General features: G+C 39.9%; 1 protein-coding gene across 1 annotated transcript in view; it reads right to left on the minus strand.

The window, feature by feature from the left end:
- The window catches only part of LOC109910435 (matrix metalloproteinase-16), a 210,268-nt gene that overhangs the window by 98,260 nt on the left and 94,472 nt on the right, over window positions 1-17,536 (minus strand). Inside the window, exon 4 of the mRNA XM_020509632.2 lies at window positions 13,137-13,441. Within this exon, the coding sequence (XP_020365221.1) occupies window positions 13,137-13,441 (305 nt within the window). The remainder of the gene's footprint in view (window positions 1-13,136; window positions 13,442-17,536) is intronic.

A 17,536-nucleotide genomic window follows, 5' to 3' on the forward strand; every position in this document is an offset into this window, starting at 1 on the left:
ATGCTGCTTGGCCTGCTGTGTTCATCCAGCCCTGCACCTTGTTGTCTCGGATTCTCCAGCATCTGCAGTTCCTACTATCTCTGATTCATTATATCACAGACAGGTTGAGGATGAATCGCTACATCAGTTTACCTACTCATCTAACATAACTTCGGTAAAAAAGGAAAAACTGTAAACATGCAGAGTGGAACACCTTGCAGAAATCCATCTTCTTAGTGTTGGTTCAAAAAAACACAAAGTGGTGAGCTCAGCCCTTCCTTTGCATGAAGAAAGATAGACCACCTGCTATAATGAAATGCGTAGGGTTGACTAAGTTCCACATAGTAGTAAGCGTTCTGAAGTAAAATACGTTATGAATTGAGTGGATCTGTGTGAATCTGCCCCCTGACAGATATTTTGCAAAGGATCCAGAGTGGATAGCAATGAGGTCTGTCCCCCTTTCTCAGGCTTGCTGCACTCAGGTGACTGCAAATCATTCAAAGAGCAGTGTACATACTAATGCACCAGAATATAACTTCTTAATTTCAGCAATTATGTTGTCAAATGCAAATAGCACATTTCAAGAAGCACAAAATAAATTGGAATTGCTTAATCACAATATATTTATGAGGAGGCTAGATAAGTACATGAGGGAGAGAAAGAGATAGAAGGATATGTTGATAATGATTTGTTAGCATCAGGTAGAAAGAGATGTACGGAGCATAAACTCTGACAGAGATGAGTTGGGTTCAAATAGTGCGTTTGCTATAAATTCTATGTTAACTGTCTGACTCAAAAAAGTATATAATTATGCATGATCCATTCACTGGTGTAGCATAGGATCATGTGCTCAGAAAGCTGGGCACTGATTTCATGGCTTAAATAAGTTTTTTTTATAGATTCATAAATCATGCCATATTCCAAAGGCATTAACAAATTGAAAACCGTTTACTGTATGATTGAAGTTAGTCCTTCAAATGCCAATTACCTGACACACTCTCTTCCTTTCGGTACAGCCTTTCAAAATGATTGAAGCTGCTTGAGCATGGAGTGTGTAAATACATTCCAATCAACTGCATTCTTTCTTACAGTTAAAATCTTGCCCTTATACTATTTAATGTAAAGATTTAACAGTCAGCCCTCTCTAACTGACATGAATGGCAAATCAGTAGTTTTTTTTTCCCTCTCCTCCAGAGAACAGCTATTTAGGATTGAGATGAGAAAAATCCCTTCATTCAAGGGATTGTGAACTTTCAGAATTATCCACCCCAGAGACTGCAGCTATAAGTCAATTAGTGTATTCAAGACAGACATCAATAAATATTAGTCTCTAAGGGAATCAAGGAATATGGGAATGTACTGGGAAAATAGTGATGAGGCAGGAGACCAATGAGCTTATTGACTAGTTCAGCAGACTTTAGGTGCATTATGGCCTACTCCTACTCCTATTTCTTTCGTTCTTAAGTAAGGTACCTATATTGCTTTATTGTGGCTTAAAACTATGTTCATACATGTTCATATCTAATGGCTGGGGCAGATCCCAATTTACACTGCAGACCAGCAAGTTGATCCTATTCTTGTTATTACTACAAAAAAAATTCATATTTATTTAGAACCTTGAACATGATAATATGTCCTTAGTCACTTCACTGAAGCATTATAAAGTAAAATTAGGCACAGAACCATATACTTTGGTCTTAAAGAAGATGGTTAAAAGTTTGGTCAAAGGCCTAGGTTTTAAGGAGGTAATGACACAGGGAGATCTAGGGAAGAAACTCCAGACATTAGGACCTAAGCAGGTGTCAAGACACAGCCAGGGACGATGAAAAAATTTAAAATAATGGATTTTCAACAATTGGACAAGTCCAGATCTTTCAGAAGTTTGTCGGATTGCACTAGATCACAGTGATAGGTAGGCAAGCCATTAGACGTACTTAACAATATGGATTAAATTTTTAAAGTCAAGGTGTTTCTTGATCAGAAGTCAATATCTATCAAAACACACAAAGGCTGGCGGGTGAATGGGACTTGGTGCAAGTAAGGATATGAGCAGCAGTTTTGGATGTCTTCAATTTTATAGAGAATGGAATCTGAGAGACCAGGCATAGCATTATATTGGAATGGCCAAGTTTAGAGATAACAAAGTCAGGGTAACTTTTTTTTGTATTTTAAGACATTGCTTCTGTTTACAACTTGCATTCTCCTATGGTGGATATCTGTGATGTTAAGCAGGTATCTGAAATAACTCCACGAAGGCCACTATCCCATCACCAAGTCACCCTTTATTGTCCTTGACACTGATCCAGCTTCGTCAGAGCTAGCTCTCAGACTGAACAGAATCTCTGATTCTCCTGTTTATATCTGTCAGCCAGGGCTCCCTGATTGGACCAGATTAACAGCCCCAATCAGGGAACTCATACTCTATGATGTCTACCTGGCTGACCTCATTCCAATCACTACTGTATCCACCAGTAATATTATAATGAGGTAGCTTCGTCATGATTCCAGACAAGCAACAGCATCACAAGTGCATGATACTGATGGTAGTTCTGCCATACTTAAACCAGTGCAGCAAGTCTGTGCATTCTCAGTCCCAATATGTGCAACATCAACATTATTGATTCAAATAACACTTCTCTTAAAATGGCATTACTCAAAACACCATTATCCCTTGTACATTTTACCATTCCCATCTGTCACCCTGTCATCAGTGTTTGTTTTTGCCCTTGCCCCCTGCTTCATACATCTCTGTACTTGCATAGAGTTTGTTTATCCCTAGTATAGGCTGGAACTTCATTAATCTTTCGTGATAGATAAAGCCTGACTTGCTGAATGTTTAGGTAAGGTATAAGGTAAAGTCACCATACTCTTACCAGTAGAGAGACAGAACTGGTGATGGATTAATCCAAAGGGCACCACATCTCAGGCAAGGGGAGAGGTTGAGAAGGACAGCCCTTCAGTGTAACCTCAGCCAATGTAGGAATTGAACCTGCGCTGTTAGCATCCCTTTGCATCACAAACCAGCCAACTCAGCCAATCGACCCCTTTTGTTTAGATAGCATTTGTTCACAGCTGGAGTTACTATGGCTAGGAAAGCCTCAGACCCAGAAAAACTAGATTTCCAGCCACAAACCTGAAACAAAAATGTGAAATTCTGGAGTACTTTCAACACTGGGCATTGCCCTGACTCTGTGGTCCTGATCTGAGAGAGAAAATTCAGGGCACAGTGTATGTAGTACAGTGAGGAAACAGTACAGTGCACAGAATTACATTGAGCAGACTAATCCTCAGCTTTTTTCAGATATTAGAGTACTTCACATACCATTAACATTATTATTGCTACTGTCAAATCCTGATATATTTAAGAGCTAAAGTTTTTCCATCTTCAAGGATGAAGTTAAATGCAGTCACATCTTGCAGCATTAATATACATCAGGCAGCCTGAAGAGTTATGTATCAGAAGCAAGAATGGCTGTGACATTGTGCAAGCAATGTCGTGCTGCTGGTTATTTTCTTGTGGCTTTTGCCATGATTCCACAAATAATTGGTGCTTTCTACAGCTATTTAAACTTGTTAAAGTCGAAAGTGACTATTGTGGCATGTACTCAAGGACTTTCAAGGTTTAGTGTTTAAAAACCTTTGAACAGACCTACAGCATGTAGGGCCCAGGACAGAGGACAAAATAACCAGAGCCTGGAGCTCTAGGGGGATAGCTGTGCTTGGCTTAGGAGCAAGGCCACCATGATTGGGTGGGAACCTGGAGGTTGGGCAAGGGACCTGGAGATAGGGCCAGGGCCCATCAGGAGCAGCACCAGGGCCTGTGATTTCTGTCCCTGCCCTTGCTCGTAGTCATCCCCTTCAGGATTCAGCATGACCTGGAAAATGAATAGAAACCATGCAAAGCAGGTTAAGCTGCTGGAAGGGGGAAGAAGAGGAGGAGGAGAGTTCTTAACCTGAGGCTACATCCACCAAGAGTGGCCTGGGAACAATTCTCCAACTTGAACCTTAATGACGAACAATGCATCTGATGTTTTCACTTCAGTACTGCTGAGAAAAGACATATTTTCTTGGGAGTTTCTTATCTTGCACTCATTGGCACAATTCACAGAAAACGCCAAAGTCCTATGGAATCAACATTTACATTGTATGAGCAGACAGTGCTGATTTGTTAGCAAGTGGATTGATAAAGATGTTGCCGAGGAGAATGCACCAGTCAGTCATAACTTCACAAAGGACATTCTCGCTGTATGTGCCACCTGCTGCAGCTACAACTACAAATTCACAGCAGGATGAGAATTACATGGCCAGTCACTGTGAAGGGCACTGATGGTGATGTGGTGATGAACTTTTTGTGCCTGGCTAATTTCAAGCTGGATCTGGAGGCACTAGCAACTGGTTATGGTCTGCCATCCACTATTGCATAACAAAGGTCACCTGTGCCCTATATTTATTGAGAGCTCACCGCATTCTATTCTCTCTGTCCAAAACCAAGCACATACTGCAAGCACATTGTCAAACATATCCCTGTGGCTAGGAGGTGGCTGCAATTCTGGAAGAGCAATGTTCGTACCCCTTTCTGGGTGCCACATGTCTCTTCCACCTTAAGGTAATTAGCCATAATTCATAAGTCAAGTGGTTACATAGCACCACACTGCATAAAGCATGGGGGCAGACCTCCATTAACTGACATATACATACAAGCATTGAACCTACGTTGTCCATCTGAGCATAGGCAACAAATCATGTCTAGTATCTTGGCAGCAATCGCAACACTTTCTTACTGTTGCATTCCCCTGTACCAGTTGCATTCAAATCACTAGTTAAAACCATAGATGATCAGAAAGGGTGGACAGTGGGAGCCTTTTTCCTCGGATGGTGATGGCTAGCATGAGGGGACATAGCTTTAAATTGAGGGGTGATAGATATAGGACAGATGTCAGAGGTAGGTTCTTTACTCAGAGAGTAGTAAGGGTGTGGAATGCCCTGCCTGCAAAAGTAGTAGACTCGCCAACTTTAAGAGCATTTAAATGGTCATTGGATAAACATATGGATGATAATGGAATAGTTTAGGTTAGATGGGCTTCAGATTGGTTTCACAGGTGGGCGCAACATCGAGGGCCGAAGGGCCTGTACTGCGCTGTAATGTTCTATGTTCTATAGGAATCCTTTTGGGTGACAAGAACCATCTACTGTTGACATGGTTAATGACCCCAATGCACCATACACACACCGGTGTGCAACGTGCATTCAATACCAGTCATTCCGCCACATACAATGTGACAGAGAAAACACGTTCATTGCCTGGCCCACTCTTGAAGAGTCCTCCAATACTCCACAGAGCAGGAGTCAAGATCCGTGGTAGTCTCTGGCAACTCATGTGCCTAAGTATATTTAATATGAAGGCAGAGGGCATGTCACCGGGTGTACGATGAACAGCTGAGGAGGAGAAACAAAAGAAAGAAGGCAACTGAGACAAATCCTTTCTGCTTGGACTGTCCACAAAGAATTCATCCATCTGTGATCATAGCAACTACCAAGGACAAAGCCCCATTCACCAGCAATCCAACACTTCAATCTTTCTTCTATTACTGACCATCACTTGACCACAATTCAAAAAAAATAAATATCACACAACAATTATTCCAATCCAAAAATACAAATGAAATCATGCCATATACTTAAAGGTCAACTAATCACCGTTTTTCAATTCACCAGGGACTTTTCCTAATGTCCTGTTTTTACACTTTGCTACATTAGTGATTCCAGCCTGCAGGATGGAAGTCTGCTGGCTTTCACGGGGGAAGACTGCAATTGGCCTAGCAGGAGCCATGTCAAGTAACTTTGCACTTAGAGGGCAGAAGTGTGGTCAGCACTCTCAGCAGAGATATCAGCAGTCAGTATGATCTGGTGGATAGGTAACAGAAGGAACATTGGCAGTGTTGGGAAACCAAATGCTGTCAACCTGAGAGACAGGCCAGTACATTTGCACTCCAAGGAACCACAGCTGTAAATGCATGGCAGTGTTCAGAGACTGGATGGCTGTTGCTAGCTGTGACAGCATCCATCAGTCACCGCATCATGGTTGGGTCCTCAAGTGTTGATTGAGTTGTATGTCATTTCCACATTGACAAAGATGACTCTAAGCTTTGTGCAATGACAAGTTGATGCTCACGCTCCTTGTCCTGCTACACAGACTTTCTGGCAGGATTCATGATGCATTGCAATAAATCAGTTTCTTTCTTTGGATGACTTCAGTGATATCTCATTTAAGTCGTTCAGCAGCAAAACTGCTGCATAATCTATCCTTTCCAGCAAGCTAACAGCTGCACCAGCTACAAATACCACCCATTTCAGAGACACAGACTAGCTTAAAGTAGCACAGGCTAGCTTTCAGAAGTTCCAGCCACTCAGGACGTTGTCTGCCAGCTGATGCCAACAGCCAAGAATGAGTATGATTAGTGCTGGTGGGACAAAGGGATCACTCAAATGAGCAGCAGCATAAAGGTGACACACTGCCTGCAAATAAGAAGTGTGGGATAATCACACACTTTTTCAGAGCTTCCAAATTTAACTCTATTGAGATATGTGCCTGTGAAAGGGTGCAATTAGTGAATTTTAATTAAACATATAATAGATTCTCTGACCCTGCCACTGCCGCAAACCTTTTTTTGAACCAGACTCATTTTCCACACAAGTTGGGCTCCAAGGAAAAGTTAAGCCATTATAGGTGCTTCTGCTGGAGCCATTCAGTCCTGTGCTGACTGACTGCAACTTCCTCTGAGTGATCCTGAAAGTGATGGTGAGAATGATTTGTGACAGGACTACCTGCTGGGAACCAGGACCCAATAGCCGGCCACATTTAGCTACGGCAAATGTCTGATGTGTTATATCAAATGTCTTATCCTGCTCATCTCAGATGAGATAACAGAGGAAAATCCAGTCCATGTTATCTTTCATATATATGTGATATACAACTGCTTTGCCAAACTTTTTTTTGTCATTTCATATTCCATTCAATACAAGAATGATCCAACATTTTGTTGATTACTTGTAGTACAAAATGAACATGTTATTGAAGATGATGCAGAAAAATGCCTAGATTTTCAAGCCATCCAATCTTGGCTGCCAATTAATCATATTTCTCCTCTTTTTCAATGTAAAATATTCCATTACATTTCTCCAAGGCATAATGAAGACATGAAGATGCTTTACTTCACACAGTCCCAAAAAAAGATTAACTGGCTGAGGAGTTGGAGAAAATATTTAGGCTGCTATTATAACTTACTGCAAGCACACCAGCCGGCAATCTTTTTAATTAATAATAGCTGCAAAATGTTATTAGCCAAAGCCCTATGAGTTACTTCACACGGTCCAAGAGAATTCAGAATCTTCTGAGCGTATCGGTTTTGTGCATACTTAACCAAGTCAGGCAGATAAAAAAACACTAGAGATTTCAACACTTCATAGCAGCATTACTGACGTTCTACCAGTTTAAGCTCATTAAGTGCTTGGACCTGTGGCATTAATACCGGTGTGATAGAAATGATTCTGAAGCAAAATGCCATGAATGCTGGAAATCTGAAATGAAAACAGAAAATGCTGGACTTTCTCAGCCTGTGTGACCTTGAGAAAGTTTGTGCAGAAGTACTTGACAAGTGATCTAGCTTATCATGGCTCCCTTGAGTTGATTGGTTTTTGGCATTCAAACATGATGCATTCGGTTATTGGTATGAGAAAAGTATTGCATTTATGTGGAACATTCCGTGACCACAAACTGTCCCAAAGTATTTTATATTTATTTTACATAACATGTTATAGCATAGTCACTGTTGTAATGTGGAAAATGCAGCAGCCAATTGCACAACAGTAATGTAATAATGGCCAGTGTGATGATACCAAACTTTAAAAGGTGTATTTGGTCCTGTTTAAGTTGAAGAGAGGTTTTAAGACAGAGGCACCGAGCTGTCTCTGACAAGCCAATAAAGTAAACAGCTTGTGAGACCTTTTTCTGTTAAAATTTAGAACAATAGAAGCACCATGAATGGGTGAGAGTTTTAGTTTAGTTTTCAGTTTTGGAGTTTTGAAGTTGGTTGTGGAAACTGCTATACGTCTCTCTCTGCCAGAATTTTCTTTCGACGTTCTTTCCTCCTGGACTGAAGAATTGCATGTGAGATAATCTATTTTACTGAATTTACCTTTGCCAAGGGAGTGTTTGTGGGACGTTACTATATTGGAACAGTTGCTGTTTAGTCGTTAAATAATCTATTATTCGGTTAAGTTTTCTAATAGAGTTAAAGTTATACCAATTCTTCTTTTTTGTTTGTATTTTAACTGTAGTGTAAGAATCAAGTGTGTTTTGCTTAAAGCCTTTTCGTGTGACCAATTGACTCACATCTGGAACGCAGCATCTTATACTTGTCTGTAAATAAGATGTAAGTGAGGGTCTTGGCTATCTCCTTGATATGTTTTGGGTTGTTTTGATCTGGTCCATAACCAGATGATCTGTTTTTGTAGTGTTAATTGAGGGATAAATGTTCTTCAGGTATAACTGTCCTGCTCTTCTACAAGATACAATCATGGAATTTTGTATATCCATACACCTGTTTATTTTGGGAATAAAGCAGAATAAACTGAACAATTTATCAAGAGTAGTTTGGTACAGCATTGATACTGAGAAAAAATGCATATGAGTATCAGCTTCTGTATGGAGAAAACAAATATTACTCTGTTCAATTGTTCTGCCCAAGCTCTCTAACATAAATTTTCAGTAAGTTAAATATTTGGCTTCTGGAGTGAATGTTCCTTCGTTTAGATGTTGTACATAAAAGTCAAATATATATAAAACAACATCATGTAACTTATATATACTCTAGTCAACAGCATGCTTAATAACTTAAGTTTTCTAATTGCTATCTAAAGGGATCATTTTAATCTAATTTATCTGCTGTAAACTGATGGGATTGTACCTGTTTATAACCCATCTGATTTACTCTCCATTGAAGTCATATATGTGCCTCATCCAGTCACGTCAATTTTCCACTGAGCAGGTTAAAAGCAGAAAGTGCTTGAGAAACTCAATAGGTCTGGCAGCATCTGTGGAAAAAGAAACAGGGTTAACATTTTGAGTCCAATATGACATCTTATTCAAGTTCTAAAGAATTATATTAGACTCAGTTAACTCTTTCTCTCTTCACATCTGCAGCCAAACCTGCTGAGTTTCTCAGGCACTTTTTGTTTTTATTTCAGATCTCCAGCATCCACAGTAGTTTTCTTGTATTTAAATTATAATTAGTCTCTTTGACTATTAATTAATGTGACCTGCTGGATATGGCTCCATTCACATTTGTAATGGTACCTATTTTGTTTTGATCTCATATGTACACATACATCACACTTTTTTGTTACTTTTCTTATGATATTTTAACTAAAATAAACAAGGGTTTCAGACTTATAACAAGATGAATATTAATTACCTGCTATTGCAAATAAAACTAATATGGAATAATATTTGTTTCAAAAACATGATAACCCTAATTATCCGTCTTCACTTCAGTTACAAACAAAACAAGCCAGGAATCTCATCAATGTTAAGAGAAAGCTTAAGATAAGCTGGAGTTTATAAGAGTGATTGTGACTTGATCGAAGTTTATAAGATTCTTGGTATTGACAAGATGGCCATGCAAAAGATCCTTCCTCTTGTGGATCAGTCAAGAACTAGCAGGCATCATTTTAAAATTAGGGGCCACCTGATTAGGACAAAGTTGAGGAGAATTGTTTATTTCTCAGATGGTTGTGTGACTTTGAAACCCTGTCTCAGAAGGCAGTAGAGGCGAGTTCATTTGAAGGCAGAAGTAGGTCATTTTTTTTGTCAGAAAAGGCCGTCAAAGGTTACTAGGCAGAGATTGGAATATGGAATTTGAACAACAAAGAGACCGGCCATGATCTTATTGAATGTCAGAGCAGTTAGGAGATGCCAAATAGTCTAACTCCACTTCAATTTTGTATTCAATGGTAGGACAGGCTTCAGGGACTTCATCAACTTTGTCAGCTCTTACCTTTCAAACTTTAATATTTGAAGAATATGAAGACTGTTTCGGGAAATTTTCAAACTTCTTGGTAATCCGACAGAGAGTTTGGACACCTTGAGAGCTTGAATGTACAACCTGTCCTGTTCCGTTCTCTTTATTACAATGAAATAATATTTGGGTAGGCTCACCTTCAAGTCAAGGATCAACCCTGGTTCACTGAACAATGCCGGAGGGCTTGCCAAGAGCACCACCAGGCATACCTAAAAATGAGGTGATAACTTGGTGAAGCTACAAAACAGGACCACGTGTCAGCTAAACAGTATAAGCAGCAAGTGATTAACAGAGCTAAGCGATTCCACAGCCAATGGATCAGATATAAGTTCTGCAGTCCTGTCGCTTCCAGTTGTGAATTAAATAACTCACTGGGGAATAAGGGTCCGCAAATATCACCATCTTCAATAATGAGGGAGCCCAGCACATCACTGCAAAAAGATAAAGCTCAGGAATTTGCAACAACCTTCAGCCAAAAGTGCCAAGTGGACGATCCATCTTGGCCTCCTCCAAAGGTCCCTAGCGTCACAGATGCCAGTCTTCAGCCAATTCGATTCACTCAATATGATATCACGAAATTGTTGGAGGCACTGGATAATGCAAAGGCTATGGGCCCTGATATTATTCTCGCAAAGTACTGAAGACTTGAGCTCCAGAACTTGCTGTGCCCCCAAACAAGCTCTTCCAATACAACTACAATACAGGCATCTACCTGACAATGTGGAAAATTGCCCAGTGTATGTTCTGTATTAAAAAAGCAGGACCAATTCAATTTGGCCAATTACTACCACATCAGTCTACACTCCATCATCAGTAATGTGCAGGAAGATGTCATCAACTGTGCTATCAAACAGCAATTGCTTAACAATAACCTACTCAGTTTGGCCCTAGCGGAAACCACTCAGCTCCTGGCCTCATTACAAATCATGGACAAAGGAGATGAATTCCAGAAGGGAGATGAAAGTGTTCCTTGACATCAAAGCTACATCAAGGAGTCAATGGGAATCAGGAGGAATGTTCCCCACCGGTTGGAATCATACCTGGCATAAAGGAAGATGGTCGTGGTTGTTACAGGTCAGTGATCTCAGCTCGAGGACATCTCTCTAAGTACTCCTGAGGGCAGTATCCGATGCCCAACTATCTTCAGCTGCTTCATCAATGACCTTCCCTCCCTCATAAGGTCAGAAGTGCTGATGTTTGCCGATGATTGCACAATGTTCAGCACCTTTCGCGATTTCTCAGACACTAAAGCAGTGCATGTTCAAATGCAGCAAGACCTGAACCATATCCAGGCATGGGCTAATAAGGGACAAGCAACATTTGCAACACAAAAGTGCCAGGCAATGGCCATCTCCAACAAAACAATATCTAACCATCGTCCATTGACATTCAATGGCATCATAATCACTGAATCCCTACTGTCAACATACTTGGGGTTACCACTGACCATAAACTGAAATGGACTAGTCTTCAAAGTGCTGTGGCAAAAATAGCAGATCTCAGTCTAGTAATCCCACAGTGGGTATCTCACCTCCTGCCTCCCCAAAACCTGTCCACCATCTACAAGGTACAAGTCAGGAGTGTGATGGAATATTCCCCACTTGCCTGGATGAGTGCAGCTCCAACAACACTCAAGAAGCTTGACACTATCAGGTGTCAAAAAGCAGCTTTTCAATTAACAGCACATACACAAGCATTCAATCCATCCACCACTGACATTCATTAGTAGTAGTGTGCATCATCTACAAGATGCACTGCAGAAATAAACTAAGGCTCCTTAAAACGTACTTTCTAAACCCATAACCACAACCATATAGAAGGACACAAGCTGCAACACCAGCTGCCATTCACCATCCTGACTTGGAAATACATCACCATTCATTCAGTGTCTGGTGTCAAAACCATAGACCTGCCTCCCTAACAGCATTGTGGGTCTACCTACAGCACATGGATTTTTAGGTCCATTAAACTCTTTGAAACTTTCACCACATAATATACAATGCAAAATGAATAGTTTTAAATTCTGCACCCAAGTATATGCTTTTCAAGTGGTTTGTAAAGCTTCACCCTTAGCTGTTTGTTTCAACCTCACAAATATGAAACACTTTGAATCTTGGTCGTTCACCAATATAAAAAATACTTGGTTTAATACAGAACTTCTTGTGATCACCAGATGTCTCAATGCACATTCCAGTCAATTTTCTTTTTTAAAATGTAATCATAGTTGTTATTTAGAAATGCAGTAGCTAATATGTGCTCAGTAAACTCCAAGAACAGTAGTGTGATAGTGACCAGCTAATCTGTGTTTTTGTGATGGTAATTAAGGAATGAACATTAGCCATGACATTGGGGATAACGTCTGCTCTTTACAATGGTGTCACAGGATCTTTTACCTCCACCCAAGCAAGCAGATGGTCTTCAGGTCAACGTCACATCTGAAACGTGTCACATCTGACAGCACAGTGTGTCCTCAGGACTGCCTGGAGTGCCAACCATGCCCTCTGTTCTCAGGCACTGAAATGGGACTTAACCCAGAACATTTGTCATTAAGATGATGGTGCTACCAATTACCCATTCAAAACTATAGGAACTTTGCTGCATCTCCCATAACACTGAAAAATTACTCTTGTCATTACATGCAGCAACCCTGTTCCCCACCGCCCCACAATTTTACTTAAGGCTATTTAGCAATGTAAATTCTGGAAAATATATGACTGGATGTACATTGTATGAAATTATTAGAGAAACGTCAGAGTCATGTATCTTCATTTACAGAATCCTTTGAAAGGAAACAGCTGTGGCCTGGATTTACTGTTTAGTTTAGTGTAGTCTCTAAAGAGGAAAAGCAATAATGTCAGTGTTTAATGTATTTATAATATCAGCTCCTATAATAAATTATCTGTTGATAAAAGCCTTCTGTTACAACAATTTCTCCCTTGGATCCCAGGCAATGTTCATTAACATCAAGAGAACTTCAAAGCAAGATGAGTCGCAATTATTCTGTCAATTGTAATAAGGTCTGCATATATAGGACTTTCAAACTCTGTACAGGTTACTTTTGTAAATCAAAGTGCTTACCATCATGATTTGGGTTTCCTAATGTCCATGGTTCATCAGAGTCGAAGTGAGTGTCACCCCCAATGCCAGGTCCTGGGAAATAGGCATGTGCAAGGAAGCCCCCTTCACCGTCAAAGGGTGAGCTGTCACCATGGAAACCAGAGGCAAACATAATTGTAATGTCCACATCCCTCTTCTTGTTTTCCAACTCCACGTATGGAATTTCTTCAAATGTCAGGGGAGTTACGTTCTGCCACACATCAAAGGCACGACGTATCGCTCTGTGTGTTTCTAGTTTTCCTACTTTAGGAGTGAAGTTTTTAATGCTGTAGGTGAAATAAGAAAGGAAATGAGAAGCTTCACAAAAGGATTGTGACTATGTTAAACTAGAACAATTTCTTTTGGTTGCTCTTGGTCAATTAACAGCTTGTCTGGGCTACTGAAAAACAAATGATCATTAACGGCTATGTGTTATCTCATAAATATTCATATAGCTGTCTGGTATTACTAAGTATTGCTAAGAAAAGGCATATTATGTCAAAGCTTTTCATTTGTATTCATCAGGATAAATCATAAGGAGTACCAACGTGAAGGCAAAGCAATGTTTTTATACAATGAAAAGGGATTAACAATTAGTTGGCAAGTGGACTCTGCTTGGTAGATGCATTTCCATGGAGAATACACCAATCTGGTTATATCTCTTGGCATACCTCGAAAGATTGAGCAACAACTGAAGCTAGCTGTTTTACGCTGCTACTATGCAGTAGCAACACAAATGGAGTTTGTCACTAAAAGGATGCTGCCATCAAGTCAAGAAGACATCCTTCCTCTCACACAGGTGAGTGATGTGGCAATGAAATTTGCTGTGGGTGTGACCATACATCCCAAACACTGGCAGATCGAATCAAACATCAATATGTCTTCAGCTGTTTGCAACAAGCAACTGTATTCAACTAGCTGTGTTTACAAAACTCAAAATGCTATGACCAATGTTCCATATGATGCCATGATTGGATAACATTTGCAAAATAATCCAGAGTATGATAAGAATTACACTGACAATGAACCTTATGACTGCCTTTCAAACTTGCAGTATGGTGCACTTTAATGCACTGAAGTTATGTATGTTGATAAACTGGGATTGAAATATCAAGTACAATAACTTTGTGCTTGTTTCACTGGATATTCTCTGGCAGCCATTCTCTGGTTCATTTCACAGAACAATGCCTTGACCAATCTGAGTCAAAATGCATACTTAAACTATAGGTTGGCAGTTAAATATCAGTCATTACTTAACTGGTGCATTCTCCATGGCCATGCCTCTAACAATTACAGTCCACCAGCCTTCTCTTCTCATACAGTATAGAAAAGTTATTTCCGCTGAACATTGATATTTCTTGCAAATTGTGAGTCCAAGGCGAAAAGTTCTGACAAAATGTTTTTTTTCAACAATATTCATAACTTATTTTTAGAGACTTTTTTCCAAGCAGTAACTTGAAACAAAAAATCAATGCCTCAACAAAAGTTGTGACTAGCTCTATGGAAGATAAGAGTTTGCCATAATCATTGTGAAGACTAATGCATTTTCCACACAATAAGGATGTCTTAATCTTCTTAAAGTTCCTTACAATTTTGGAAACTTAAACAGACTATAAATTTTAAGACAGAAATGTTTAATGTTTGAATTTCCATGTCAAGTATAGTAATTTACCAGAACATTAATCATAAAATCATAAAAAAAAGACATGATGGGTAAATTTTTTACACAGAGAGTGGTTCGCGTGTGGAATGAACTTCCTGAGGAAGTGGTGGATGTGGGCACAATTACAATGGTTAAAAGACATTTGGATAAGTAGATGAATAGGAAAGGTTTGGAGGAATATGGTCAGGAGCAGGGACTAGTTTAGTTTGGGATTATGTTCAGCATGGACTGGTTGGACAGAAAGGTCTGTTTCCATGCTGTATGACTCTATGACTGTATAAAATAAAAACAAAGAATTGCAATTACGAGATCAGAATGCCTCAACTAAATTCACTGTTTAAACCTGCAGGATCCATTCTTAGGTAAGCAAATACAACACATACAGTACATGAGAAAGAAATCCCAATAATAACAATGTGAAAATGTCAAGATAAATTACCTTGTGTCCCAATGACTAAGAGAAAAATACTGACTCCTGCTCTTCAAACATTGACAAGGCATTTTTAAACTCAATCATAACCATTAGGAAATATCTTTGTTCTGATGAAAGATTATCATCTTGAGCATAATTTTCCCAGAAGTATCAAGAACCCAGCATCAAGACTATGTGCTGATTCCAAGGTTATGTATAGCATCAGAGCACTCACCATAGCAAGTTTAAATGAGGTATTCTCCTGGTTTGTCACCTGAACTTTCACTGCCCAGCTAACGATTATGGGCAGCATTGTCATGCAAGAGGTTATAGAGTCATAGAGTCATACAACATGGAAACAGACCCTTCAATCCAACCAAACTAAACTAGTCTGATTATGTTCCCAAACTAAACTAGTCCCACTTGCCTGTATTTGGTCCATATCCCTCCAAAACTTTCTTACTCATGTACTCATCCAAATGTCTTTTAAATGTTGTAACTGTACCCGCATCCGCCATTTGCTCTGGCGGTTCATTCCACACATGAACCACACTGTGTATAAAAATGTTGTCCTCATGTCCTTTTTTAAAACCTTCTCCTCTCACCTTAAAAATATGCCTCCTTGTTTTGAACTCCCCCACCCTAGGGAAAAGACCCTTGCTATTTACTTTATCTATGCTCATGATTTTATAAACCTCTATAAGGTCACCCCTCAAACTCCTATGCTCCAGTGAAAAAAGTCTCAGCATATCCAGCCTATTTTTATAACTCAAAATCTCCATTCCTGGCAAATCCTGGCTGTTCTTTTCTGAACCCTCTCCATTTAATAACATCCTTCCTATAGCAGGATGACCAGAACTGTAGACAGTACTCCAGATGAGGTCTCACCAATATGCTGTACAATCTCAACATGATGTGCCAACTCCTGTACTCAAACATCTGAGCAATGACGACAAGTGTGCTAAATGCCTTCTGAACCACACTGCCTACATGTGATGCAAATTTCAAAGAATTATGTACCTGAACCCCTGGGTCTCTCCGTTCTACAACACTATCCAGGGCCCTACCATTAATTGTGTAAGTCCTGCTCTTGTTTGTTTTACCAAAATGAAATACCTCACAAGACCTGTAGTCGAGTCAACGGCCCACCAGGACAGATGAATGCTGCTTAAGGAGAAAAATGTGCAGGATGGCACTTTGCAATAGGTTTCCCCAGTGGTTTATTGAAAATGTTTACAGAAGAGAGATATTTGAGCCATTGGTTACATAGGAATGATTATAGCTACAGCTGTAACTGTTTCAGCCTAGTGTCTTCATCATTGATATTTGTGAGGAGTCTCCAATGGTCAATCAATCTGCTATCTAGAGGTTGTCTATACACAGTTTCTGAGCTCTAGATTCAGCAGTAAGCCTTCCTGATGCCAGGAAAGGGATAATAGCCCTTATGTTGGCCTTAATGGGAGCTAGTAGCTGTTCACCACAATGGAGTAGGCTGCCAATTCCTCTCACAGTGCAGATGGTAGGACAGTGATGGGAGAGCCACTCCATTGACTTTACCACGACTTCCATGATTCAGCACCTCCTATCTCCAAATTGCTCTCTAAATTAAATCCAAATTGCTCACACTGCTTCTCTTAGATACTGCCTGACCTGTTGAATATCTCCAGCACTTGTTTTTTAAACCTTTATTCAACACTTTTCGCTGAATATTCACATCTGAGAATGTAGCACATCTCAGTGCTACGTTGAAAGTACCAGCCTAGATGTGAAGCACCAACACTGATATTTCTTTTGCTTCTATAGCTTGCTGAACTAGAGGTTAGAATACCATTGATGGAGTCTAACTCAGCGGATTCCTTACTCCAGATTATGTGACGTGAAGTTCAATGACCTTAGTCTAAGGAGTGAAAGATTCAAAACAAGAGATGAACAGGAATTGTTTCTCAGAAACAGTCGTGAATCCGTGGAATTCAAAACCCCGGCACACCGAATAAACTTAAGGAGAAGATGGGCAGACTTTTAATTAGTAACAGATCAAAGGGTCAAGGGGATGGAGCAGTAAAATGGAGTTGGGGCTGAGATGAGATCAGCTACGATTGGATTAAATGGCAGAGCAGGCCCAAGGAGCTGAATACTTACTCCTGCTTCTTATTCTTATGTTCTTATATTCTTATGACAGCACAGCTTGTCAGTTCTTCCTGTCCTCTATCAAGAGGTCTTTGGGCAACTGTACAGAGCAGAGTCTAAACTAACTGAATTAGATTCGGGGAGGGAATGTATAATTGGATTTAACCGCTCTATTCCTAC

This window comes from Rhincodon typus, chromosome 4 (genome assembly GCF_021869965.1).
Source record: "Rhincodon typus isolate 14 chromosome 4, sRhiTyp1.1, whole genome shotgun sequence".
NCBI lineage: Eukaryota > Metazoa > Chordata > Chondrichthyes > Orectolobiformes > Rhincodontidae > Rhincodon > Rhincodon typus.